Here is a 23,556-nt window from a genome sequence, read left to right as displayed (position 1 = left end):
TGTTATTGTAACTATTTTGAATAATTATTTAATAAAAAAAAACTAATCTGTTATTTTTTTTATACAAATGCTCTAAAGATTAAAACTTTGTAAGAAAAAAAAAATTATTAATTTATTATAGTATTCTCCAATATTTTAATTTTAAATAATTTTTTGGTTGAGTACCATTATAATGTAACGATACATGATATCCTGCTGATGTTAAATCTTTATAATAATTAATTCCACAATAAGTTGCACCCATAACTGTTTTATCTCTAAAATATTTTATCTCAAGTCCTGTGTTTGCAATGCACCTTTTTGGTGTTGGAAGATTTGCTGATTCAATTAACATTCTTATTCTTGATCTTGGATATGTTTTTATTTGAAAATAACAATTTTTTACCCCTTTAACAATTAAATATTTTGCTTTATATGTTCCTCTTAAATAAACTCTTCCACATCCAGGTGAATTTTTTTGTATTAATTCACAATTTTTTCCAGCATAATTAGTTGGACAGATACATTTATTACAATTATTTGGATCTGTATATCCACGATTATCACATACCAATTTAATTGGACATTTTGAATGACAATAATGAAGATTTAAAAGTTTTGCATCATTGAAACTTAATGTTTTAGCAAAACCAATTCTTCTTAAATAATGTTTATTTATTGGTACTACAGTTGGTAAACCATTTTTAGATGATGCTGTACCATTTCTTTGCATAAGTGATCCATAATCATATTTAAGATTATACGTCAAAACATTATTTGGATGTTGAATTTTAAAAGAATTTAATTTTTTTGGTCTAATATTTTTTTTTATAATTTGTACATAACGATTTCTGTCAGGGCGGTCATCTTCATGTAATACACCTAAAGAATGAAGAATCATATGTTGTATCCAACCAATAGTATCACATCCTTTAACAATACCAACTTCTTGTGTTGTATTAATTTCAACTCTTCCAGCAAATGAAGAACAACCTTGATTTGAGACAAAATTTAATCCAGTTGCATTAGCTAATTTATTAACTTTTTTAAATCTTATACATGTTTTTTCTTCAATACCTTTTATTGCTAATTGAACAAAATTAGAATCAACTCCATTTGAAACATAATAATTTATTGGAAATGTCCATTGAAAATCTTGTTTTCTCATTATAGCACGTTTATATCTATTATTAATAGATATTGAATTATCATGTTTAAATGAAATAACCTTAGTTAATTTATTTTCTATAGGCTTAAAAAAAAAATAATGATAATATTTTATATTTATTATATACCTTTATTAATTCTGCTACTAGAAATATTTGAAGAAAAATTAAAATTATAAACATTTTTTAATTGAATGATAAAAGAAATTTTTTTAGAATCCTTAATATACTAACTAATAATTGCTAAACTATCTCACCTGATAAAATAAACTTAATATTTTTAAAAAACAAATTTTGCTAATTAAATGTTTTTAAATTGTACTTCTCAAAATATTTTTATGTACTTTGAAAAAAATTTCTTCTTTAGTTTGAAATTTAAATAATAATAAAAAAAATATTATTAATATAATAATTATTTTATGTATATTATACAATTCTTTTTAGTGGTAAATATTTTTTTTATGTAATATTTGAAAAATTATATATATTAAATAAACAAAAAATTTTTAAAAATTAATTATTAGTAATAATAATTTTTCTATATTTTTGTTAAAAAAAAAAAATTTTTCCAAAAAAAAAATTAATTTAAAAATATTGCTTTAGAATTATTTAACATTATACAATAATTTGAAGAAAAAAAATTTTATTTTTAAAATATTATAATTTTTTTTTTATAAAAATGTAATTTTTTATTTAAATTCTAATTTTTTGATATTCTAATTCCATTAAATCTTCTGATTTAGAACCAATATAATGTATAACAACATCTATACCTTCACTTTTAATTATTATATTTTTTGTAAGACCACAAAACATTGCACCAGAAACTGATTTATCTATTAAATAATTTATTTCAATACTTTTATCTGGTTCACATATATCAAGATGATTTAATAATATTTTTTTAATATTTATTTTAATTTTAAAACCATTTTCAGTATATATTTTAAAGTAACAATTTTTCTTTCCATATACTTTAAGTGTTTTAATATAATATTTAGCTTCCATCTCTTGTTTTTTACAAGAAAAGTCAGATTTTTTTAATTTATAACAATTTTTTCCGTCAAAAAATCGTGGACATTTACATATATTACAATTATTAGAATCAGGATATCCATTATGTAAACATTTTAAATTATTTTTGCAAATAGAATTACAATAATAAAAATTTAAAAGTTTAATATCATTAAAACTAAGTTGTGTTCTTTGGCCTATTGTTTTTGAATAAATATAATCTTTTGAATCAATTGATTTATTCTTATTTTTTGAACCAGCAAAACTTTGATAATGTAAAACTGAACCATAATCATATTTTAAATTAAAATTTTCTGATATTGTATTATTAAATTTTTGAAAATCTAATAAAAAATCATTAACAATATTATTATAATTAATATCAATGTATTTTCCTCTATCTTCTCTGTTATGTTCATGTAACAATCCTAAAGCATGACTTGTTTCATGTTCAACAATACCAATACGTTCACAATACTTTGCTATTGTAATATTTTGTGATTGTGTTTCTGAATTTTTTCCAACAACAGAAAAACATCCATTTCCTCTTATATAATATATTCCAGTTCCGTTAAGATTTTCAACTTTTTTAAATTTAATACAAGTTTCATTTTGAATAAAATTAATTGCATTGTCAATAATTTTACTATCAACAGGATACTCTACTTTATATAATATAGGAAATGTCCATTCATAAGGCATTTTTTTAAAAATTCCTCTTTTATTACGCTCTAAATGATAAGTGATCAATGATGTATTTTTAAAATTTTTATTTAATTTCTTCTTATTTATTTGATCCATTCTTTTAATTGTCTATTAAAATTTTAAAATTATTTTATAAATAAACAATTCAGACATACCAAAGATAAAATGCTTTGTATAATAAAAATGAAATATAAAAAATTAATAAAAAAAAAATGCATCATAAAAAAAATAGTAAAAGTTTATTTTAAATGATACATTATATATAATATTTCATCTTTCAAAACACCTGATAAAATAAAAATTTGGAGATATTAACAAGTAAAAATATTTATATTTTTTTTCTAACTTTTCTATGCATTAAAAAAAAAAATTTAACAACAAAGTTTTTGTATTAAAAAGTATGACTTTTGAAAAAAAAAAATGTTTATATTTAGTAATAGCTTCTAAAAGTTTAACTTATAGTGTGAAAAAAATTTTTTAATTTAAATAACCTTATAATAGTAATTTTTTTTTCTAAAATTTTTTATTAAATTTTATCTAGACAAAATTTATTTTATATTAGATTTATAAAATAACTTTATATATTTAATACTGAAATTAAATATTTATAGTCCTCTAACTCTTCGATGTTCCAATACAATAAAATGATTTTTGTTGATTCCTTTATAATGAAAGGAAACATGATACCCTCTTGATCTTATAACAACATTTCTTCTTTTACCACAAAAATGATTTCCTGAAACTGTTTTATCTTTAAAAAATTTTATTTCTAACCCGTTATTAGGTTTACAATTTAAACCTTTTGGAAGATTAGCATTTTTTAATACCATTCTTATTTTAAAACCTCTTGTTGTTTTGATTTGATGATAACAATTTTTAATTCCTCTTATTTTTATTATTTTTGGACGTTCTGTTGCACGGATGTAAACTCTTGGACAACCAATTGAAGATGAAGTTATTAATTGACATTTATAACCAGAATAATTAGTTGGACATTTACAAACATTACAATTATTTGGATTAATATATCCTCGATTATCACATTTAAATTTGTGTGGACATTTATGATTACAATAATAATAATTTAAAGTTTTTAATTCATTAAAACTTAAATTGTCCTTTTGTCCAATTGTTTGATAAAAATTTTTATTATATGGATCAATTGTTTTTCTTCCATTTTTTGTTCTTGTTGTTTTATTACTATGCATCAAACCACCAAAATCATATTTAAAGTTGTATGTTCTTACTTTATTTCTTATATCAATTAGAAAATCATTTAATTTATTTTGTCTTGCATTATATCTATAAATTTTAACATATTTTCCTCTGTCTGGACGAGTTTCTTCATGAAGTAATCCAAGTGAATGACCAATCATATGTTGTATCCATCCTTGACTAGAACAACCTCTTCCAACTGCTACCTCTTGAGTTGTATTTATTTCTACTCTTCCAACAAATGCAAAACATCCTTGATCTGAGACAAAATTTAATCCAGTTGCATTTATTAATGAATAAACTCTTTGAAATCTAATACATGTATGACTGGTAATATATCTTGTTGCTTGTATAACATAAGTTGGATTAACACCCACATTTACATAATATTTTATTGGAAATGTCCATTTAAAATCTTGATCTATTGATATAGCTCTTTTATTTCTATAGTTATCTTCTTCACTATCATATGCTAATATTAATTGATGTGTCTTAAAAAAAAATTTTTTTTTTATAATAATTTAATTATATAAATATATATATAAAACTTACAATTATATACATTAATAGTACTAAATTTAACAAGATATATTTTTCTTTTGTACATTGAAACATTTTTTATAGATATAATAAATTACTAAAATACAACTACTATTAAAAAATAATAATGAAAACAATTACTTTAAAAAATTATTTAAATGAAAATTATTAATATTGACTTAAAAATTATTTGTAAAATTTTTTTAAAAATTACAAACGTTTTGTTTAATATATTAATTTGGTAAATATAATACTAATTGAAAAAAAAATTTTTTTTAAAAGTATAAGTAATATATTTTTAATAAATAATCATATCTATTTTAAAGTATATTTTATTTCTAATAAATAACCAATAGATTTTTAATCTATTCTTATTTGTAATTTAAAAATAATGTCACTATATTTTTAAGTTATTAATAAGAATGTTTCCTGTTAGAATTTGTTAAGAATATTTCAAATACATTTTTAATTTAATAAACAAATTACTTTTTTAATTAAAAAACTTTTTATATAAATTTCAAGATTTTTTTTTTATTAAATTTTTTCTTTGACATAAATGATTAAATTTAACTAAATTTTTAATGTTAATTATGAATTTATAAAAATGTACTATTCATTTAAATCATATATTGTTTTTTATAATTATAAGAGAAAGATTTTTTTTTTAACTTCTTATAATCAACTTGTTGTTAAATATTATTTTTTTTTTATCCAGTAAATTATTTTTGCCTTTATTAATGATAACTTTTAATGGTATAAATACTTAGAAAATAATAACATATGTATGTAAGCTATTTCATGGAGAAATAAATACTTATCATAAATAGGTATGTTTAAATTAACTCTAAATTAACATTTATTTTTTTATATCATAAGTAATTTAGTATAATTATTCTTATATAAAATTAATATTCATCTCTTATCTAATTAATCATTCTAAATAAATCTTTTATTAAGAATTTTCTATCCCATTTTTTTTCTATACATTGTAAAAATTGTTTAATTCTTTTTAGAAACTTTATGTAAATTTTTTCTTCAAGTAAAAAAAAATTTTATTTTAAAAATAAAAGTATCATTTTAAACTAAAAATTAAAATTTTTATATAATTAATGAAAAAAAAAGAATTGAAAAAAGAATTCATATCTACAACATATTTTTTATATTATTATTTTTAATAGGTTACATTTTTACTAATTAAAAAAAATGTATTTAATTTCAAAAATTTATACAACTTTAATTGATAAATTTATACTGCTATTTTAAAACAATATTTTATTTTATTTTTTATCCAACTATTTTTATCATAATTATTTTTAAAAAATATCGACAACCAAAATTTTTTTTTGGATTAAACAACTTTGGAATACCATTACTTACTTATAAAGATAATTTTTTTTTCTAATAAAAATGAATTCAAACAAGTCAAATTCAAAAAAACAAAATGGTAAGTTTATACAGTACAAAAAAAAAGTTTTTATTATAAAATTTAGGTTGTTGTATGTGCAAGAAGAATCCTTGTAAATGTTGCAAATGTGACAAAAATTGTAAATGTGACAAATGCAATTGTTATAAATGTACTGGAGAATGTAAATGTAATTCATGTGGATGTTCATCTTCAAATACACAATCTGATTCTGCTAATAAACAATAAAATTTAAATATACAAAGTCAATTTAATTATCAGATTTAATTTTTTAACTTGCATTGTTAAATGTTGATTATATTTTTAATAACATTTTAACCCAACTTTTTTTTTAACAGCTTATAACTATGTTTTATTATAAAACATTGTATGCGGATTCAGACATATGATAAACTTTTGTACTTTTTATTGTAATAGAAAAATTTTATACTTGAATAAATTTTTGATATAATATTTTTTAATTTATTAGTCATTTGTTGTTAAATTTTAAAATATATGTATTAATTTTAATTACCTAAAAAATATATAAAAAAAATTTTTTTTAACAATAATAAACCTATCATTTGTAAATTTTAATTCTATCATTTTAATAAAAAAAAACATATTAATAAATTTTATTTACAGACATAAAAAGATTAATAGAATAAAAAAATCTTTTAATACCTATACTTATGAGAAAAAAATATTATATAAATTAAAAAAAAAAAGATAAAAAAAATATATAAAAAAAAATGAAATATTATATATTTATATTATTAATATCATTTTCTAGTTGTATTCTATCATTGAAAATAGTTACCAATTCTGGTAACAAAATTATTGATAAAACAACAATTAAAGAAACAACTTTTGAGATTAAAAAAAGATCTGTTGTTAGTATAGAACTTCCTACACAACCATCTACATTAAATAATGTTGGAGAACCAAGAATTGAAATGCCAAATATAAATGGTAAAATAGAATATAATCAACAAAATACAGTATTGGGTAAACATAAAATTAATAAAAAAAAATAATTTTTTAAAGAATAGATATAATTTTTTATAATTATGAATAGTAATATAAAGAAAAATTTATTGAAAATATATATTGGTGGATATTTTTACTTGAAACTTTTTTCATAACTTTTTTGATTATATGTAAAATGATATTGTAATTAAAACTTATTTTTAACTTATATTATATTACATAAATATTAAAATAAAAATATTACGTAATTATTTTTTAAACATCTAACATATATTCTTAACAAAAAAAAAAGAGTTAAAATAATGTGATATATTTATTTTTTAATTTGTATTTAAATATGTTATTTTATAAATTTATAATTGTTATTATTAAAATATACAATCATTATAATATTATTTTAAATTGTTTATAACTTAAATATTACTATATCAAAAATTAAATAAATAAAATTTTTAGATAAATTTTTTAAAACAAACTGAAATAAATGTTGTATGATTTACATAAAGAATATAGTTTATTAATGTTAAAAAAGATTATAAACAATTATCCTTAAACCAATATTTGAAATTAATAAAATTATAATATTTCAAAATTTTTTTTTTACTTTTATAAAATATAGACATCATCACATTGTTTTATAATGTAAATATATATTAATTGTAAAAAAAAAATTATTTTGATAAAATGTAATTATTTAAAAAGTAGTATCATTATTATTTTTTATTTATAAAAATAATTTTTGATAAAATCATAAAGTTTTTCTTTAAAAATATTTGACATTCAAATAAGTTATGTTTTGTTAACATCCCTTAAAAATAAAGATGAAGGACATTTTCAACCTATTGGTTAGAAAATTTTTGTATTAATAATTGCTATTTGTCAATAAAGGAAATAAATATTTTATCTTTTTGTAATATCAAATACTCGTTTTAATTTTAAGAAGATTGTGAATAACTTATTTGTTATATTCACCTCAAAATTATATTTAATCATTATATTTATATATATTTATAAAATATTTTAACTTTTTATATAAATAAAAATAATGTTAAAAATTAACTTTGAAAATACATATTAAATACGCTAATATAATTTTATTATATATTTTATTTTAAATCAAAGTTAAGAGTAATATTTTTAAGTATTGATATTGACAAAATTTGTTTTTATTATAATTAGAAATTATATTATTTTAAATAACGATTTATTTTATTAGAAATAAAAATTAATAATGAATTTTAACTTTTAAAAAGTTATTTTTTTTTTTTAATATCTATTTTTAAAAATATAAAGTTTCAATTGTTTTTTTTTTCTTGCCTTGTGATATTAAAAAAAAAAAACTTATCCACATCTATAATTCAACCATTATATATTACTACATGTTTACTGACATAAGAAATAGAATGTTAAAATTATTTTAACATAAAAGTAAAGACCTTTATTTTGATTTATGATAGACATAAAGAAAATCACATGGATACCTTCAATACATTAATTACTTGTTTTTCATTTAATTGGAATTGATAAACAAATTAATTTACACAAAATGTTAAAATTTAAACATTAAAATTTTTATAACCTGCTTAATTTATATAAAATAATTGTCATTTATTTGAAATATTATATTTAATTATATTTATATAAATTGAGTATAAATAAATATTGTTAAGATTTATATTACTCAAATCTTTATCTTTATTTTAATTTTTTTTTTTTGTTTTTTCAATGTTTTATAATAAAATATGTATGTTGTTATACTTGCCATGGTATTTAATATATTTCCACTCCCTCAAATATGCTTATTATATAATAGTATCTCTTTCAATAATATTATTAGTAATTTAAGCAAATGTTTATTTGTTGGAATATATTAAATAAAATATTGTTTTTATTATTTTAAATGATCAAAAATATATAAATATATTTTTACATTTACTTTATCAATTTTTATTTATCTTTCTTCTTACTTATTTTGTTTATTAAATTATTATTTTTTTTTAAATAATAAGGATAAATTAATAAAAGTTTACTTATTTATTTATATTTAGATTGAAAATATGGTTAATATTGAAATGAATTCAAATTATTTTACCTCCTCACGTGGTATAATTAAGATAAGTCAAATAATTGCTGGACTAGTTGTTTCATCATTTCTTTGTAGTGGATCAGGATTATGTTTTGGGGAGGGTCGTGTTGGATCTGCATCATTCTTCAATTCTATTTGTGTTATTATTAATATAGTTCTTTTAATTCTTAATTTTCTTAGTATAACAAATTATAAATTTGAAAAGATATATTCTATTGTTTCTGCTGTACTTTTTATTATTGCTGTTGCTTTAATGATATGGTATTTCCTTCAATATCAAATAAGATTCTGGAATATAATAACAACAGTACTTATGATTATTCAAATTATTTTGTTTATTTGGGATTATAAAATTCTTAGTGGTGAAGCACCAAATGAACAAAGAGTTATATAATACATTTTTTTTATTATAAATAAGTAATAACATTTTGTTTTTTTTTATTATAAAATTAAATAAAATAAATGATTTTAAATAAAAAAAAAATTTTCTTTTTTATATTATAAAATATTTAATCACAATTGTCACATATATATATGAAGTTATTTTTAACTAAAAAATATATGAGAATATCGTAAATTTATAATTCACCCGATATATAAAAAAAAATCTTTTTAAGATCTTTTGTTATTCATTTGAATCATTGAATTTTCTTCTATATTGCTTTCTTTACTTTTTAATGTTGATAAATTTGCTTTTTTTTTTCTTTTTAAAAATTTTAATAATGGACCTTCATCAAAATCATCAAAATCTCTTGGTAAAGGTTTATTTTTTGTTTCTGGTGCACACATTATTGCACCAATAGCAATCCATGTCATTAATGATATCATTATAGCAGGACCATGTTGATGAAGTTGTTTAACTTCTTCAATATATGGTGCTATAATTGATCCAAATTCTCCTATAAAACTACATACACCATAAAAACGATTTCTTGTTGTTGTTGGTGCCATTTCAGATGCCATTAATGGTACAGAATTCCATACGATACAATTAAATGATTTAGCTATTAATATACATACAATACTACCAACTGATTTATCAATAAAAAATATTGCTGCTGTCATAAAGATTGCCTGACCACATAAACCAGCAATTGTTATTGGTTTCCGGGGATATTTTTTAAGAAGAAAATATGATAAAATACCACCAGGTAACTCAACTAAACCAGAAAGAAAATATCCTTTATATGGGTCTTCACTTAAACCTGTTGAATATAATGATATTGCCCAATAAGTTAAATTAAGAAGTATAAAAATATAACATTGAATACTTAATTGAAAAAAAATTTTTCCGGTCATTAACATTTCCATAAAACTTCTTGAAATTTCATTTGTTGAACAAGATCCTGTATCAGATTGATCAGAGGATAAACTTGTAGATGATTTTTTTTGACATTCTTCTAATAATACAGATTTTTTATTTAATTCTGATGATTTTTTAATATATTTATTTACTTTTTTTGTCTTATTATTTTGAACAAGCCAATGAATACTTTCTGGTATAAGCCAATAATATGAAAATGTTAATATTCCAGGAGCAGTTAAAAAAAAATATAACCATTGCCATGAATCAATAAAATATCTAAGAACACCAACCATTGAATAACCAAAAAACCATGTAAAATTTGAAAGAATTGGTGATACATCTCTAAATTCTGTTGCAACAGATTCTATTATTAATACTTGTGCAATTTGTATATATGATCCTGTTCCAAAACCAGAAATAAAACGAAAAAATAAAAATAGATAGTAATTTGTTGATGCTGAGACACCAATATTTGCAAGAACAGCCAACCATAATGGTATTAAAAATGTTAATCTTCTTCCATAAGTATCACCTAATTGTGTTAATATTGGTGTTGCTATTGCTGAACCTATCATGAAAATTGATGTTCCATGTTGAATCCATACAGAATCTTTACATACTAAATTAAACTAAAATATTCATAAAAAAAAATATATATATAAAAAATTTAAAATTATTATAAATAAATACCTGAGATGTTAAAGTTTTAGGGATAGTTTCATTAAAATAAAAATAAGACAAACCATCTGTACCACAATATGATGTTTTGTTTGTTGATAAGTTTGTAATATAACAATTATCACTTGATACTGAATATTCATTTTGATTACTATTTAAAATACATTTAAATTTACTTTCTTCACCAATGAAGGACATAATCATAACTTCAGTAGCATAAAAAATAGATGCTAAATTGATAAGAATATATGTACGCATCTGAAAAAAGCCATATTTTCCAAATTTACTTAATATTTTATCTGGATCTAGATTATCAGTTTTAATATCTCCTCCAAATGATTTTGAAGCAGTTCTAGATGACCTACCAACAGTACTCCTAGCAATTGGTATAGAAAATGTTGTTATATCGTTAGTCATATTAAATAAAATAATATATATGTATATAAATGTTATTTATTTCCAATGAATTTTTATATATATTATATATATATTTATTAGAAAATATAACCTCTATTATTAAAATTCTTTCATAAAAGGTATAATTATAATAACAATTCAAAAAAAAATATAATAATATACTTTTTTTTTTTGACAATAATAATTGATGAATTTTAAATTATGATTTTAACAAAATAGTATTATAAAAACTAAAATAAACTTTTAATAACCTAAAAAAGATATTAATAATTGTTAGAAAATATTATATTAAAATTATCAACTATTTTTTACATACACTCTTTTATAGTTAATAAAATGATAATATATTATTATAATACAGATCAACTTAAAAATTAAAGATAAGAAATTGACATCTCTTTAAAAAAGAATACCTTTCTTAAATTGATATGTCTACATAAAATGATAATAAAAAGTATATTTTATATAATAATTTTAATAAGTATAACAAAATTATCCTCAAATTATAATTTTACTTTAAATAAATTTTAAATAATTTGTCAAATATTTTTGTTATCTTTCATGAACAAAATTAATAATTAAAAAGACAAGTGATAAATCACGGTAATACTTGTATTTAATTTGTAATTAATTTTTATATACACCCTTTGATTAAATATTTTATACTAAACAATATTATTAATCATTTATTTTAAAAACTTTTCTCCCAAAACAGATGATTATAATTTTAATTTGTTTATCTTTTTTTTTTTTTTTAAATCTTTTATACAAATATAATCTTATAAATATTAATGTTATGAGTATCTTTATTAATGTTTTTATTATTATCAATGATAAAACTGTTTGATAATTTTTATTTCTTTTATAATTATCATAAGACCAACTAAATACCATTATTATTATAATTAATATAAATCATTATTTCCTTTTATCTCTGATTAAATAAAATAAATTTGATGTTCTTATAAATAATAATAATAATTATTATTTTTTTTTTTTATTTCAAAAGGTATTATGATGATAATTTAACTAAAAATTCAAAATAAACTTTTATAATTAATGAAATTTATTCCATAAATAATTATACAAATAACAAATATATATCCTCTTAATAGAGAAAAAAAAGTGGACAGAAAGTATTCATAGAATTAAATGGAATTGGTATAGTGTCACTTATATTGAAATTCATGATTTAATATCTACATGTAATATGCAAATTCATGAGTTGGAAGTTTAAACTAAATAATTCATATTTTAAAAATTAACAATTTTTTAATTTTTTGTACTTTTTATTATTATTATTTTTTATAGTTTTTAATTTATAATGGCTGATAGTACTGTTGATGCTGTACCAGCCGGAAATGGTCAAAATGGAGGAACTCCCGAAGATGGTGGTGTATGTTTAAAACTAATATTTATAAAATAATTAAAAAAAATTTTTTTTTTTACAATATAGGGAACATGGGGTATAGTAAAATCAATGGTTAAAAGAATGATTATATTTTATTTTATATCGAGCTTAATGAAAAATTTTTTTGGTGGAAATCAAAATACGAGTGTAACTTCATCAACATCATCGAATTATGGAGCAAATGTTGTTGGAACAAATGTATTCCAAATATACCAACCATTAGATTTTTATATGTATTTAAGTGATTCTGATTCTGTTTTTACAGATTTTGACAATGAAAATGCTTTATTTTGGAAACATAAAAGTTTTAGATATGGTGATTGGAATGAATTTGATCCAGATGGTTATTTAACACATTCTAAAACTTTTAAAACACCTGAATATTTACAAAAAAATGCTTCTATGTATATACATGTTTTTGTAACAAAATCATCAGGTTCACCAAATCCAAAAAGTAGACTATATCAAAAACATGAAACTATTTATGGTATACATAAATTAAATAAATATAAGAAAAAACATTATAAGCGTACTGTTAATTTATTAACGGGAAAATCTGATATACCAGAGGAAGAATTATTAAAAGCTGATAAAATGAAATATGAAGTATTAAATTTTTGGCATCCAAATTTAACAGTAAATTTAGTATATGATTTTACTCAATTAACAGCTAATTCATTACCAGCTCCTTTTGATAAATATATTAAATTTGATGAAAAAACTAGGACATATAAACCAATATTATATTTTAACAATTACTGGAATTTGAATTCAGAATATTTACCTATTAATGAGACAGTAGAAGAAATAACATTATCATTGTCATTTCAACCACTGTCATTTTTTAAATTTCAAATGTATGCTTCACAAAGTGAGAAATCTCAATGGCAATCTTTACTTAGTGGTGATGGAGTAGGTGATGGTGATGATGATGGTCAAGATTCAATAAAAACAGCACTTCTTGAAACAAATGTATATCTTTTAGGAATAACAGTTGTTGTTTCTATTCTTCATACAATTTTTGAAATGTTAGCTTTTAAAAATGATATTCAATTTTGGAAAGATAAAAAAAGTGTTGAGGGACTTAGTGTAAGAACAGTTTTAATGAATACCGTTCAACAATTTATTATGCTTCTTTATATTATTGATAATGATACAAATTTTATGATAAGGATATCTGGTTTTGTTGGTCTTGGTATTGAATTATGGAAAATACCAAAATGTATGAATGTATCAATAGATTATGATAATAAAATATTTGGAATAATTCCAAAAATTAAATTAGAAGATAAAGGTACATATATTGAATCATCAACTGCTGAGTATGATGCATTAGCATTTAAATATCTTTCATGGGTTTGTTTCCCATTATTAGGTGGTTATGCAGTTTATAGTTTAATTTATCAAGAACAAAAAGGATGGTATAGTTGGGTATTAAATATGTTATATGGATATTTATTAACATTTGGTTTCATAATGATGACTCCTCAATTATTCATTAATTATAAATTAAAATCTGTTTCACATTTACCATGGAGAATGTTAACCTACAAATTTATCAATACATTTATTGATGATCTTTTTGCATTTGTGATAAAATTACCTATATTATATAGAATTGGTTGTTTCCGTGATGACATAATATTTTTGGTAAGATTATTATATTTTATTTTTATTAAAATTATTTTTATTTAAGATTTATTTGTATCAACGATGGATTTATCGTGTTGATCCTAAACGTGTTAATGAATATGGAGTTTCTGGTGAACAATTAGAAAAAATGGAAGATAAAGATGAAACAAAAGCAATAGAAGAAACAAAGAAAGATAGGTAGAAATATTTTTAATTCATGTTGTTTTATTTTATTTAATAAAATTTATTTTGTAATAGTAAAATTGATAAATGAAATTGGCAGTTTACTTAATTGATGAAAAAAAAATTGCTAAATAAAACTATTGTAATAAATAAAAGAAACTTGTTAATCATTTTTAAATAAAAGTAAATGTTACCTTGATCTGGATTATATATATATACAATCAATTTTACTAAACTTGTTATACCAAGACAAAACATGTAATATTTAATCAAAATATATTGTTAATGGATTTAAATGATTATTCTTTTGTATTAATATATACATTTTTAATTTTATTTCTTATTTTTAATCATGAATATTAAATATTCTAACCAATCATTCTTATATTATATTTACACATTATATAAACATTCTTTTTTCTTGTATTATAATAATTTTTATTACTAAAAATGATATATCTGGACAATATTATATATTTTATAAATATATATATATATATATATATATATATAGTATATTCATGAAGAATGTATATATTTATATACATAACAATTATCCTATCCATATAATATTCAGCGATGCGTATTGTGCTCTATATTACATTAACAGATTGTACCAAAATTAACTATTATATTTTAGATTTTTATATGAAAATAATATATTTAACATGAAATTGTCAATTAAATTTATAAATATTTTATCATTTTTTGTTATTATTCAAACTATTTTTGGGCAATCAGTATTTGATGATCTTATAGATGGTGCATTAAGATTAGTTAAACCTATTATTGAAACAGCCAAACCAATTGTTGAAGATATTGGTAGAAGTACACAAAAAGATAATGCAGAAAGTCCTTTAAGAGATGAAAATATTCTTGGTATTCATCCATTAGCAAATAAAAATTATGTTCCTATTTGTAAAGGAAATTCTAGAATATGTGAATTTATATCATGTTCAGCACATAATTTTAAATATGATTCAAATTTTGCTAATCTTAATTTAGTTGCTCAACTTATGGGTGATAAAAAAATGCGTAAAGCATTAAGTAGTAATCCACAAACTGTTACAGAAGTTTGTCAAGAACAAGGTTTATCAGAAACTGAATGTAAATTATTTGCTAGAGGATTTACATTAATGGATAATTTTATTACTAATTTAGAAGGAAATGAAGATTCAATTAATAATAGTACTATGCATGATGAGATTAATAAAAATGATAATCACATCATTTCTCATAATCCTTCATTTGATGTTCCAATACGTCCAAATAAAGATAAAGATGAGTATGATATAGATATTGATGAAAAGGGTAATTTAAATGATGATTATACTTATTATCAAAGTTCACTACCACGAACAGGATCAAGAAATTGGTCTTCAAAACAAAAAAATGTTCCACTACCACGTCCAACAACACTACCAATAAAACCAATATCAACAACACATTTAAAAATAAAATCTATATCATTTGGTGAATCGATAAATGATAAAATTACCGTTCCAAGGGCACAATTACCAAAATCTAAACAAGGTTTAATTCCAATTATTCCTGTAAATCGACCTCATATCTCAAGAAGAGATGCAACAAAAAAAGTACCAATCAAAAAAAATACTCCAGCAAATAATAGAGGAAAAAAACGTTTAGGAAAAAATGAACAAATTCGTTTTCAACCAAAAAAATCTAATCAAATTCAGCTAAAAAATAAAAATAATAATCAGAAACGTGTTCCAAAATCTATTGATGAAAAAATATTAATTAGTAACTTTATAAATGAATTAAATTTAAAAATTAATCGAAAAATTGTTAAAAGATCCTCTGACTATTATGATGATGTATCACCTTCAACTAAACCAGAAAATAAATCTGAAAATAAAGATATCAATTTATATGATGATAATGGATTTGATGAGCATAAAAAAACCTTAGGAAACAATGAAAATAAAAATAATATTTTAAAAAAAAATTGCTTGCAATTTTTAGGATAGTTAATATCTCTAGCAAGTAAAATATATATTAGTTATTTTTACTCATTTATTTTTTTTTTATTCGGGTATATCTCAAGGAAATATTTTTATTGTTAATTATGTATTATAGTTATTTTAAATTTATGTTAATGAAATACATTGATATTACAATTTTTTATATTATATATAAACTATTTCATTTTTTTATTATTAAAAAAATTATAAATTATATTAATTTGCCAATTTTTTTTTTATCATAGAAAATAATAGTTTTAAAAAAAGAAACTGATTTTTTTTATTTTGACACTTTTATTATTATATAAAAATTATATGTATATTATTGAAAATATATTATAAAAACTTATCTTACATTTTTTAAAAAAACACTATTTAAAAAAATAAGCTTTCTTTTATATTTTTTATCTAATATTATATTTCTCATTGTAATTTAAATTAAATGGAGATTTATGAAAAGAATATGTAAAAATAACAAAAGTATAAAATAATAAAATATATTTTAATTTTTTTTTTAAATAAAATAAATTATTTAAAATTTTTTTTCTAGTATTGTTTAAAAAAATAATAATTTATAAGTGTAAACCTAATGAAAGTAAAGTGCTTATTATACATATTATGAATAAATTATACTAATAAATATATGTAAAGCTAAATGAATTCATATTTAAATTATAAATTTTAAAAAGTTTTATAAAAGATATTAATACTCATAAGGTACTTCAAATAATAAAAATTTTTAATGAACATTAATTGAACATATTAATATTTTTATTATCATAATCAATTCTTAAAATAATGTGATGATCAATTATCTTATAACATTTATCTCCACCCATTTTACAATAATCTTCAGAAAGATACTTATATAAATAATCATTTTTCATTAATAAATTTTATACTTTTTATTTAGTAAATCTTAACTCATTTACCAAAACTTCACCTGTCTTAAAAAAAAATATATTGTCAATTATCTTATATATAATTAATAATAATATGAGATTGAATCAGTACCTTTGCCAAGATATTATTTTACCGCTAACCAGACAGTTATAATAAAGCTTCTTTTTATTCTTTTATTGGATCCTTATTACTATAATTGGTTGCCTAGAACCGGGATTAGTAGATAAATGGTCCACAAGAACAGGTGGGCACCGTCAATGTTCATACTAATAATAATCATATCTTTTATTTTTATTATCTTTTGTTTTTAAGATTTAAATTTTCTTATTTTTTTTTTTTTAAAATTTATATTTAGAATGATGAAGAAATTATATTTTATAATATTAATTATAACAATTTTTCCATTTATTAATGGTGATGGATTTGGTAAATTTATAATATTTATAATAAAAATTAATTAAATAAAAAACTTTTTTTTAGTTGCTGAGGTAAAATGTTTATCAGATGCTATGGTTGTTATTTTTAATCGTTCCTATCCGGATTATTTACGTTGGGAGGCTAATTCAAATTCTGAACCAGTTTTATATGTTCATGGAAAAGGTTCTAATCCAATGTGTTCAACAACACTTAAAGGTGATGTTGACCAAGGTATTTATAATCTTTCTATACCGTATGGTCAAATGTGTGATGTATTTCTTACACATTTGGTAAGTATATATATTATATATAAATAGTAAAAATATATATAATTTTAACAATATATTTAAGATAAAAAATTTAATATAAAACAGATGTTAAAAATAAAAAATTTATAATATATTATTATATTTTAGGAACCTAATTATAGTACTGCTGAGACAGTTGTTGCTTTAGAAGATGTTAATTCTGATAATGAAGAACATCCAACTATTCTTAATCATGTATATTGTTTTTATACAAAATCTGTACAAACTATAAGATATAATAATGTTAAAAAAGGACAAGAACTTGTTGCAAGTACAGGATCAAAACCAAAACCGAAAGTTGAGATGACATTTACAGGTGTTGACAATCAAACATTAAAGGCAGCTAAAGTTGGTGATACATTGCAATTATATATTTCATTAACACCAGATGAAGCTTACCGTGCAATGTTACCAAAAGAATGTTTTTTTTCAGATAAAGAAGATATGGAAGCACCTGGTGCAAGACGTGTTACATTTGTTCAATCAAATTGTCCTGTAGATATGTTTTCTACAATTGTTAAACCATTAGCTAATATAAATAATAGAATATATGTAACTAAATTTGATACATTTCAATTTAGAAATCAAACAACAATATTTGTTCATTGTACAGTTCAAATATGTTTAGATCCTGAAGAATGTGAAAGTAATTGTTATGAAAAAATTTCAAATTCTAATTTAACGGCTGCAAGATTAGGTTTTCGTAAAAGAAGACATACATCTGATACATCATCTAAATTAAATGATGCTGTTGATGAAGTTACTGTTGTTCGTAGTATAGATATAGTAAAAGATAATATTTTAAAAAATAATCAAGAAAGATCAGTTGAATTACAACAAATTCAACATGATGTCATTCCTACACCATTATTAATATGTATTATTATTTTATCTATATTATGTTTTACTACAACAATTTTATCAATTGTACTTGCTAGAAAATTAAGAAGATCTAATAAATTAAATGATATTCCATGTTATACAAGTTATAGTGTTGATGGAATATCGCCTACTGGAAGTATTATTCATAATCAACCTATTGGAAATTTTCATCCAAATAATCCTGATAATGTTTATGTAAAAAATCTTCCTAAAAATTTTATAAATTATATTAACAAATATTAATAATTTATTTTATTTTATATTATCTCCCTTTATAATTTATTTTGCCATTATACTCTTTTAGTTTCACTTAAAACTAACTTTAAATAAATTTCTGTTTTAATTTATCATCTTATTAACTTTCATTTAAACAAATGGTTCTTAATAATTTTATTGTTAATATAAACAAGTTTTATTGTAAAATAAAAATAAATAAATATATTTCATATAATTATTAATATATTAAATATTATCAATAAAAGTTGACTTTGAATTATTGCTATGCTAATACTACTACCGATAAAACTCTAAGTCCATTCTAATATATATATAAACTTTTTTTTGCATTAGAAAAAAATAGGTAATCATTTAAAATAAACTTCATTCATAAATAATTTTCAAAACTAATAATTCTACAAATCTTGCTTACACTTTTACTTTTTTTTTTAAAAAAATTTTTTAATTTTAATAAAGTTGTTTACAATAGATCATTTTTTTTTCTATACTATAATTTATTATAAAAATTATTAAAATAATTTCAATCCATTAAATAAACAAAAAAAAATACATATTGCAAATAAATTAATTAGAAAATAAAATTTTTATATTTGTTCAAAATTTTAAAATGTAATTAATTTTAATTATAAATTAAAGATAAGTTTAATTGATATATTCTTTGAACTTTGATAAATTATAAGCTCATTATATAGTGTTTTTAAATTTTTATTATTAATGCAATAAGTTTTAAAGGTAATATACAGGTAAAAAATATTATAATATTTTTTTTTATATGTATTTTTAATATGTTTTTAAATGGTAATTGATAATGTTAAAAACAAAAAAGTTTTAATACCAAATTTAATTAATAACGTTAACAATAACAAAAATTTTGTTTTGTAGTTGGTATATTTCTATTTTTTTACAACCAAATTTTACATTTAAAAAAAACTTTTTTTCCACGACAGAACTTTACATTTTCATACGGTGCTAACTGAAAAAAAAAAATTAATTTCTAATATCATATAAGTTAAAATATTATGATCTAAAATTTTATATAAATATTTACATTAAATTTATTATATAAAAATAATATCATATATTAATTGTTTATTTTTGTCTATTAAAAAAATCCATGTTTAAATGACTTTCAACTTTAAAATAGTTTTTAAATATAAGTTATCTGATCTACCGTATAGTTTATATTCCACCCTTAAAATGTACATCTTTAAAATCAACATTATAATAAAAAAACAATAATATTAAAACATTACTCCAACAATATGGTTGTTATCTTTATGAGATGTTATTTTGGAAAAGTATCACTCATAAAATTTATCGCGAAACTAATTTCTGATGAGTTTGTCGTTTGCTGTTGTTGATGAAGATCACAGTGATCTAGTGAATCAAGAGGTTTTTTTATCATCTTTTGTCTATAATACATATTTTTTTAGGAAATACTTGAAGATGATGAAGGTATTCCAAAACAAGAAGCTTTTGCTGAGATTGTTATTGGTGAAGATGGTGAAACATATATAATAACACATGAAGATGCTCCAGAAATTGATATGCATTGTGTGAGTTCAATACAATTAGTAACTAATGAACAACAAACTGTAGAACATATTGTTATAATAGATGATGGAACTTTATATGCTGGTGAAGGTCCTTATTTTCAATTGCAAGAGAATTGTTTTGAAGGTGATTTTATTCCAGGGCAAACAAGAAATAGAACTGTAATGACAAGAGAGGATGGTTCATTAGAAGTTGTTTATATTGATGATAATTTTCCATATGGTATGCCATCATCAAATCCAGGATCAAGTGTAGGTGATGATGAGATGTCAGCAACTACTGGTAAACATCGACGTAATCGTGTTGAAGGTAGTTGTATGTGTCCTGAATGTGGTCAAACATTTATTAACACTGCTAGATTAGAAAGACATTTATCTGTTCATCAAGTATTTGGTTCATTTCAATGCCCTCTTTGTCAAAAAGGTTATAAATACGAGTATAATTTGTTTTATCATTGGAGAAAAACATGTCGTGATATTCATGAGATTATGTCATTAGAAGAACGAAAGTCGTGTGATGTTAATCAATTACGAAGAGTAGTTGATATGTTAGCAAATGAAAAACATAAAAGTAATCCACAAGATAATATACTTCCTAGGACGATATTATACGCAAGTTCAAGTCAATTAAATCATAGAGAATCAGGAGATTCAAGATTAAAAGGAAAAATAGATTGTAGATCATGTGGTGTATTAGTTCCACCAAATCATTTTGGAAGACATTTATCACTTCATAAAGGTGATGGTTTAGTTGATGTTAGATCGCCATGTGGCGGATTTTTTTGTGATCTCTGTGGAGTTATTTTCAAATTTCACCATAATTTAATAAAACATTGGAGGACGAATTGTCCTACCATTCAACAAGGTTTTGAACATGGTTATATTGATCATTTTACAATGGATAATGACAATCTTAAAAAAATGGTTCAAAGTTTATTAAAAAGAGTCGTGAATAGTCAGATGTTACGTGAAATGGAGGCAGACTATGCAACAGCAAGAAGTATTCAAAGTTTAAATGATCCATATCATCAAGATGTTTATTTTCAAGATCATTTATTTGAGACAAGACAAAGTGGAAGAATGGAGGATGATGAACATCTTGCTCATAGATATATTGACTCATCAAGTGGAAAAGTTTATTTTGCTAATGGAAATATTTCGGTTCAGTGTCCCGAATGTTTTAGGTCTTTTGCTTCACAACAACGTTTAGATCGTCATTTACAAGGATATCATCGAGGTGAAGGAACACATCATTGTGTTTTATGTGGTCATCGATTTAAATATGATTATTCTTTGTTATTTCATTATCGTAAAACATGTCCATTTTCAAATGCACATATTGAACAAGCTGTTCGTGAACAATCATCTGCAGCTGAATTAAAAAAATTGGTACGTGAGGTTGCAGCAAAAATGGTAAATGATACATCAAAAGTTCCACAAATTGAAATAAAAGATATTGTTGAAGATGAATCAAAAATTCATCGTGAAATGATGCGTTTTCCAATGCCTAATGAATCAAATGTACCGCCACCTTTAATAATGCAAAATAAAGATCTTGAAAATTCTAAAGCTTGCCCTGTATGTATGATAAAATTTGCAGGTGAAAAAGTTCTTGAAATGCATATTAGTCAGGCACATAAAGGTTATCAGGAAAGTGATCATTTAATAGAGGAGGTGAAAAGTGAAGATATAGTAGTTAGGAGTAAAGATACTGAAACAAAGGAGGTTAATTTTCTTTCAGGCCCACCTCCAAGAAGTATAAATAAATATTCAAAATGTAAAGTAATTGATATGAGGGATAGTAGAAAGAAAATAGATGAGAGTGATGAAACTTTAGTTGTACCTAAAGATAGTGAAAATGAAGTTCAGTTGGAAAAAGATATGCTAATGAAGGAAGAACAAAATAGTTTTATTGCTCCACCTCCACCGAGAAGATTTAGGAAAACTTCAAAATAATACTACGATAATATATTTCTGAAACGTGAAAAAATATATGAATTTTTTTATTAAATAACTGTTTTCGTTAACGTATATTTAATTTACAAATGTATTTTTTTTTTTTGTTAATAATTATCAGCTTATTTTTAATTGTATATTTTACTATTTTTCTAATAATTGTCAGTTGTTATTACTGGAATTAAATGCTTTTTATAAAATATTTTTAGTGCCATTCTTTTACTAATTGCTTTCTATCAATCTTACATTTTTCACATCAATAGATAAATTAAAGTAAAAATGTTGCAATATGGTTTTTTGTTTATACTGATATCGTCCGCTTTCTATGAATATAGTTTACTAAGATTGCTATTAAGTAGTAATAATTTAAAAGCTATAAAATATTTTGAGATAAACATTTTATAATACATATATCAATGATACGATAAACACCATGACTTTGATTTTATTTTTTGATTTAAATAAAAAAGGTGTCTTTTGATTTTGTTAAAAAGATATTGTTACAATATCTTATTCAATAGAAAATATACAGCTGTAATGTTTCATAAAAAATAAAACGTTATTAATCAAATGTTCCTTTGATTCAATCTACAA

At 20.8% G+C, this 23,556-nt stretch overlaps 9 protein-coding genes across 9 annotated transcripts; 5 read left to right on the top strand and 4 right to left on the bottom strand.

The window, feature by feature from the left end:
- Nucleotides 1-115: 115 nt before the first annotated feature.
- SRAE_2000469310 (Astacin-like metalloendopeptidase) lies at nucleotides 116-1,328 on the bottom strand (the record flags this gene model as incomplete). Its single annotated transcript, XM_024643599.1, has 2 exons — nucleotides 116-1,231; nucleotides 1,293-1,328. 2 exons carry the CDS (start codon nucleotides 1,326-1,328, stop codon nucleotides 116-118), a joined length of 1,152 nt encoding a protein of 383 aa, XP_024510884.1.
- Nucleotides 1,329-1,838: 510 nt separating this feature from the next.
- On the bottom strand, nucleotides 1,839-3,222 carry SRAE_2000469300 (Astacin-like metalloendopeptidase; the record flags this gene model as incomplete). The annotated part of the gene is made up of 2 exons (XM_024643598.1): nucleotides 1,839-2,972; nucleotides 3,211-3,222. 2 exons carry the CDS (start codon nucleotides 3,220-3,222, stop codon nucleotides 1,839-1,841), a joined length of 1,146 nt encoding a protein of 381 aa, XP_024509251.1.
- A 247-nt stretch (nucleotides 3,223-3,469) lies between these two features.
- On the bottom strand, nucleotides 3,470-4,694 carry SRAE_2000469200 (Astacin-like metalloendopeptidase; the record flags this gene model as incomplete). Its single annotated transcript, XM_024643597.1, has 2 exons — nucleotides 3,470-4,570; nucleotides 4,632-4,694. The coding sequence occupies 2 exons, from the start codon at nucleotides 4,692-4,694 to the stop codon at nucleotides 3,470-3,472; spliced, it is 1,164 nt and encodes a 387-aa protein (XP_024509250.1).
- A 4,374-nt stretch (nucleotides 4,695-9,068) lies between these two features.
- On the top strand, nucleotides 9,069-9,491 carry SRAE_2000469100 (Hypothetical protein; the record flags this gene model as incomplete). Its single annotated transcript, XM_024643595.1, has 1 exon — nucleotides 9,069-9,491. One exon carries the CDS (start codon nucleotides 9,069-9,071, stop codon nucleotides 9,489-9,491), a length of 423 nt encoding a protein of 140 aa, XP_024509249.1.
- A 218-nt stretch (nucleotides 9,492-9,709) lies between these two features.
- Nucleotides 9,710-11,498, bottom strand: SRAE_2000469000 (General substrate transporter family and Major facilitator superfamily domain, general substrate transporter and Major facilitator superfamily domain-containing protein; the record flags this gene model as incomplete). The annotated part of the gene is made up of 4 exons (XM_024643594.1): nucleotides 9,710-11,032; nucleotides 11,094-11,212; nucleotides 11,258-11,311; nucleotides 11,369-11,498. The coding sequence occupies 4 exons, from the start codon at nucleotides 11,496-11,498 to the stop codon at nucleotides 9,710-9,712; spliced, it is 1,626 nt and encodes a 541-aa protein (XP_024509248.1).
- Nucleotides 11,499-12,822: 1,324 nt separating this feature from the next.
- On the top strand, nucleotides 12,823-14,743 carry SRAE_2000468900 (Cleft lip and palate transmembrane protein 1; the record flags this gene model as incomplete). Its single annotated transcript, XM_024643593.1, has 3 exons — nucleotides 12,823-12,894; nucleotides 12,955-14,559; nucleotides 14,606-14,743. 3 exons carry the CDS (start codon nucleotides 12,823-12,825, stop codon nucleotides 14,741-14,743), a joined length of 1,815 nt encoding a protein of 604 aa, XP_024509247.1.
- A 649-nt stretch (nucleotides 14,744-15,392) lies between these two features.
- On the top strand, nucleotides 15,393-16,712 carry SRAE_2000468800 (Hypothetical protein; the record flags this gene model as incomplete). The annotated part of the gene is made up of 1 exon (XM_024643592.1): nucleotides 15,393-16,712. The coding sequence occupies one exon, from the start codon at nucleotides 15,393-15,395 to the stop codon at nucleotides 16,710-16,712; it is 1,320 nt and encodes a 439-aa protein (XP_024509246.1).
- A 1,253-nt stretch (nucleotides 16,713-17,965) lies between these two features.
- On the top strand, nucleotides 17,966-19,459 carry SRAE_2000468700 (Zona pellucida domain-containing protein; the record flags this gene model as incomplete). Its single annotated transcript, XM_024643591.1, has 3 exons — nucleotides 17,966-18,035; nucleotides 18,090-18,316; nucleotides 18,443-19,459. The coding sequence occupies 3 exons, from the start codon at nucleotides 17,966-17,968 to the stop codon at nucleotides 19,457-19,459; spliced, it is 1,314 nt and encodes a 437-aa protein (XP_024509245.1).
- A 1,329-nt stretch (nucleotides 19,460-20,788) lies between these two features.
- SRAE_2000468600 (Zinc finger, C2H2 domain and Zinc finger C2H2-type/integrase DNA-binding domain and Zinc finger, C2H2-like domain-containing protein) lies at nucleotides 20,789-22,962 on the top strand (the record flags this gene model as incomplete). Its single annotated transcript, XM_024643590.1, has 2 exons — nucleotides 20,789-20,845; nucleotides 20,887-22,962. 2 exons carry the CDS (start codon nucleotides 20,789-20,791, stop codon nucleotides 22,960-22,962), a joined length of 2,133 nt encoding a protein of 710 aa, XP_024509244.1.
- Between the last annotated feature and the right edge of the window lie 594 nt (nucleotides 22,963-23,556).

The sequence above is a fragment of the Strongyloides ratti genome (assembly GCF_001040885.1).
Source record: "Strongyloides ratti genome assembly S_ratti_ED321, chromosome : 2".
In the NCBI taxonomy this organism is placed as follows: Eukaryota; Metazoa; Nematoda; class Chromadorea; order Rhabditida; family Strongyloididae; genus Strongyloides; species Strongyloides ratti.
This window is presented reverse-complemented; position numbering and strand designations above follow the sequence as displayed.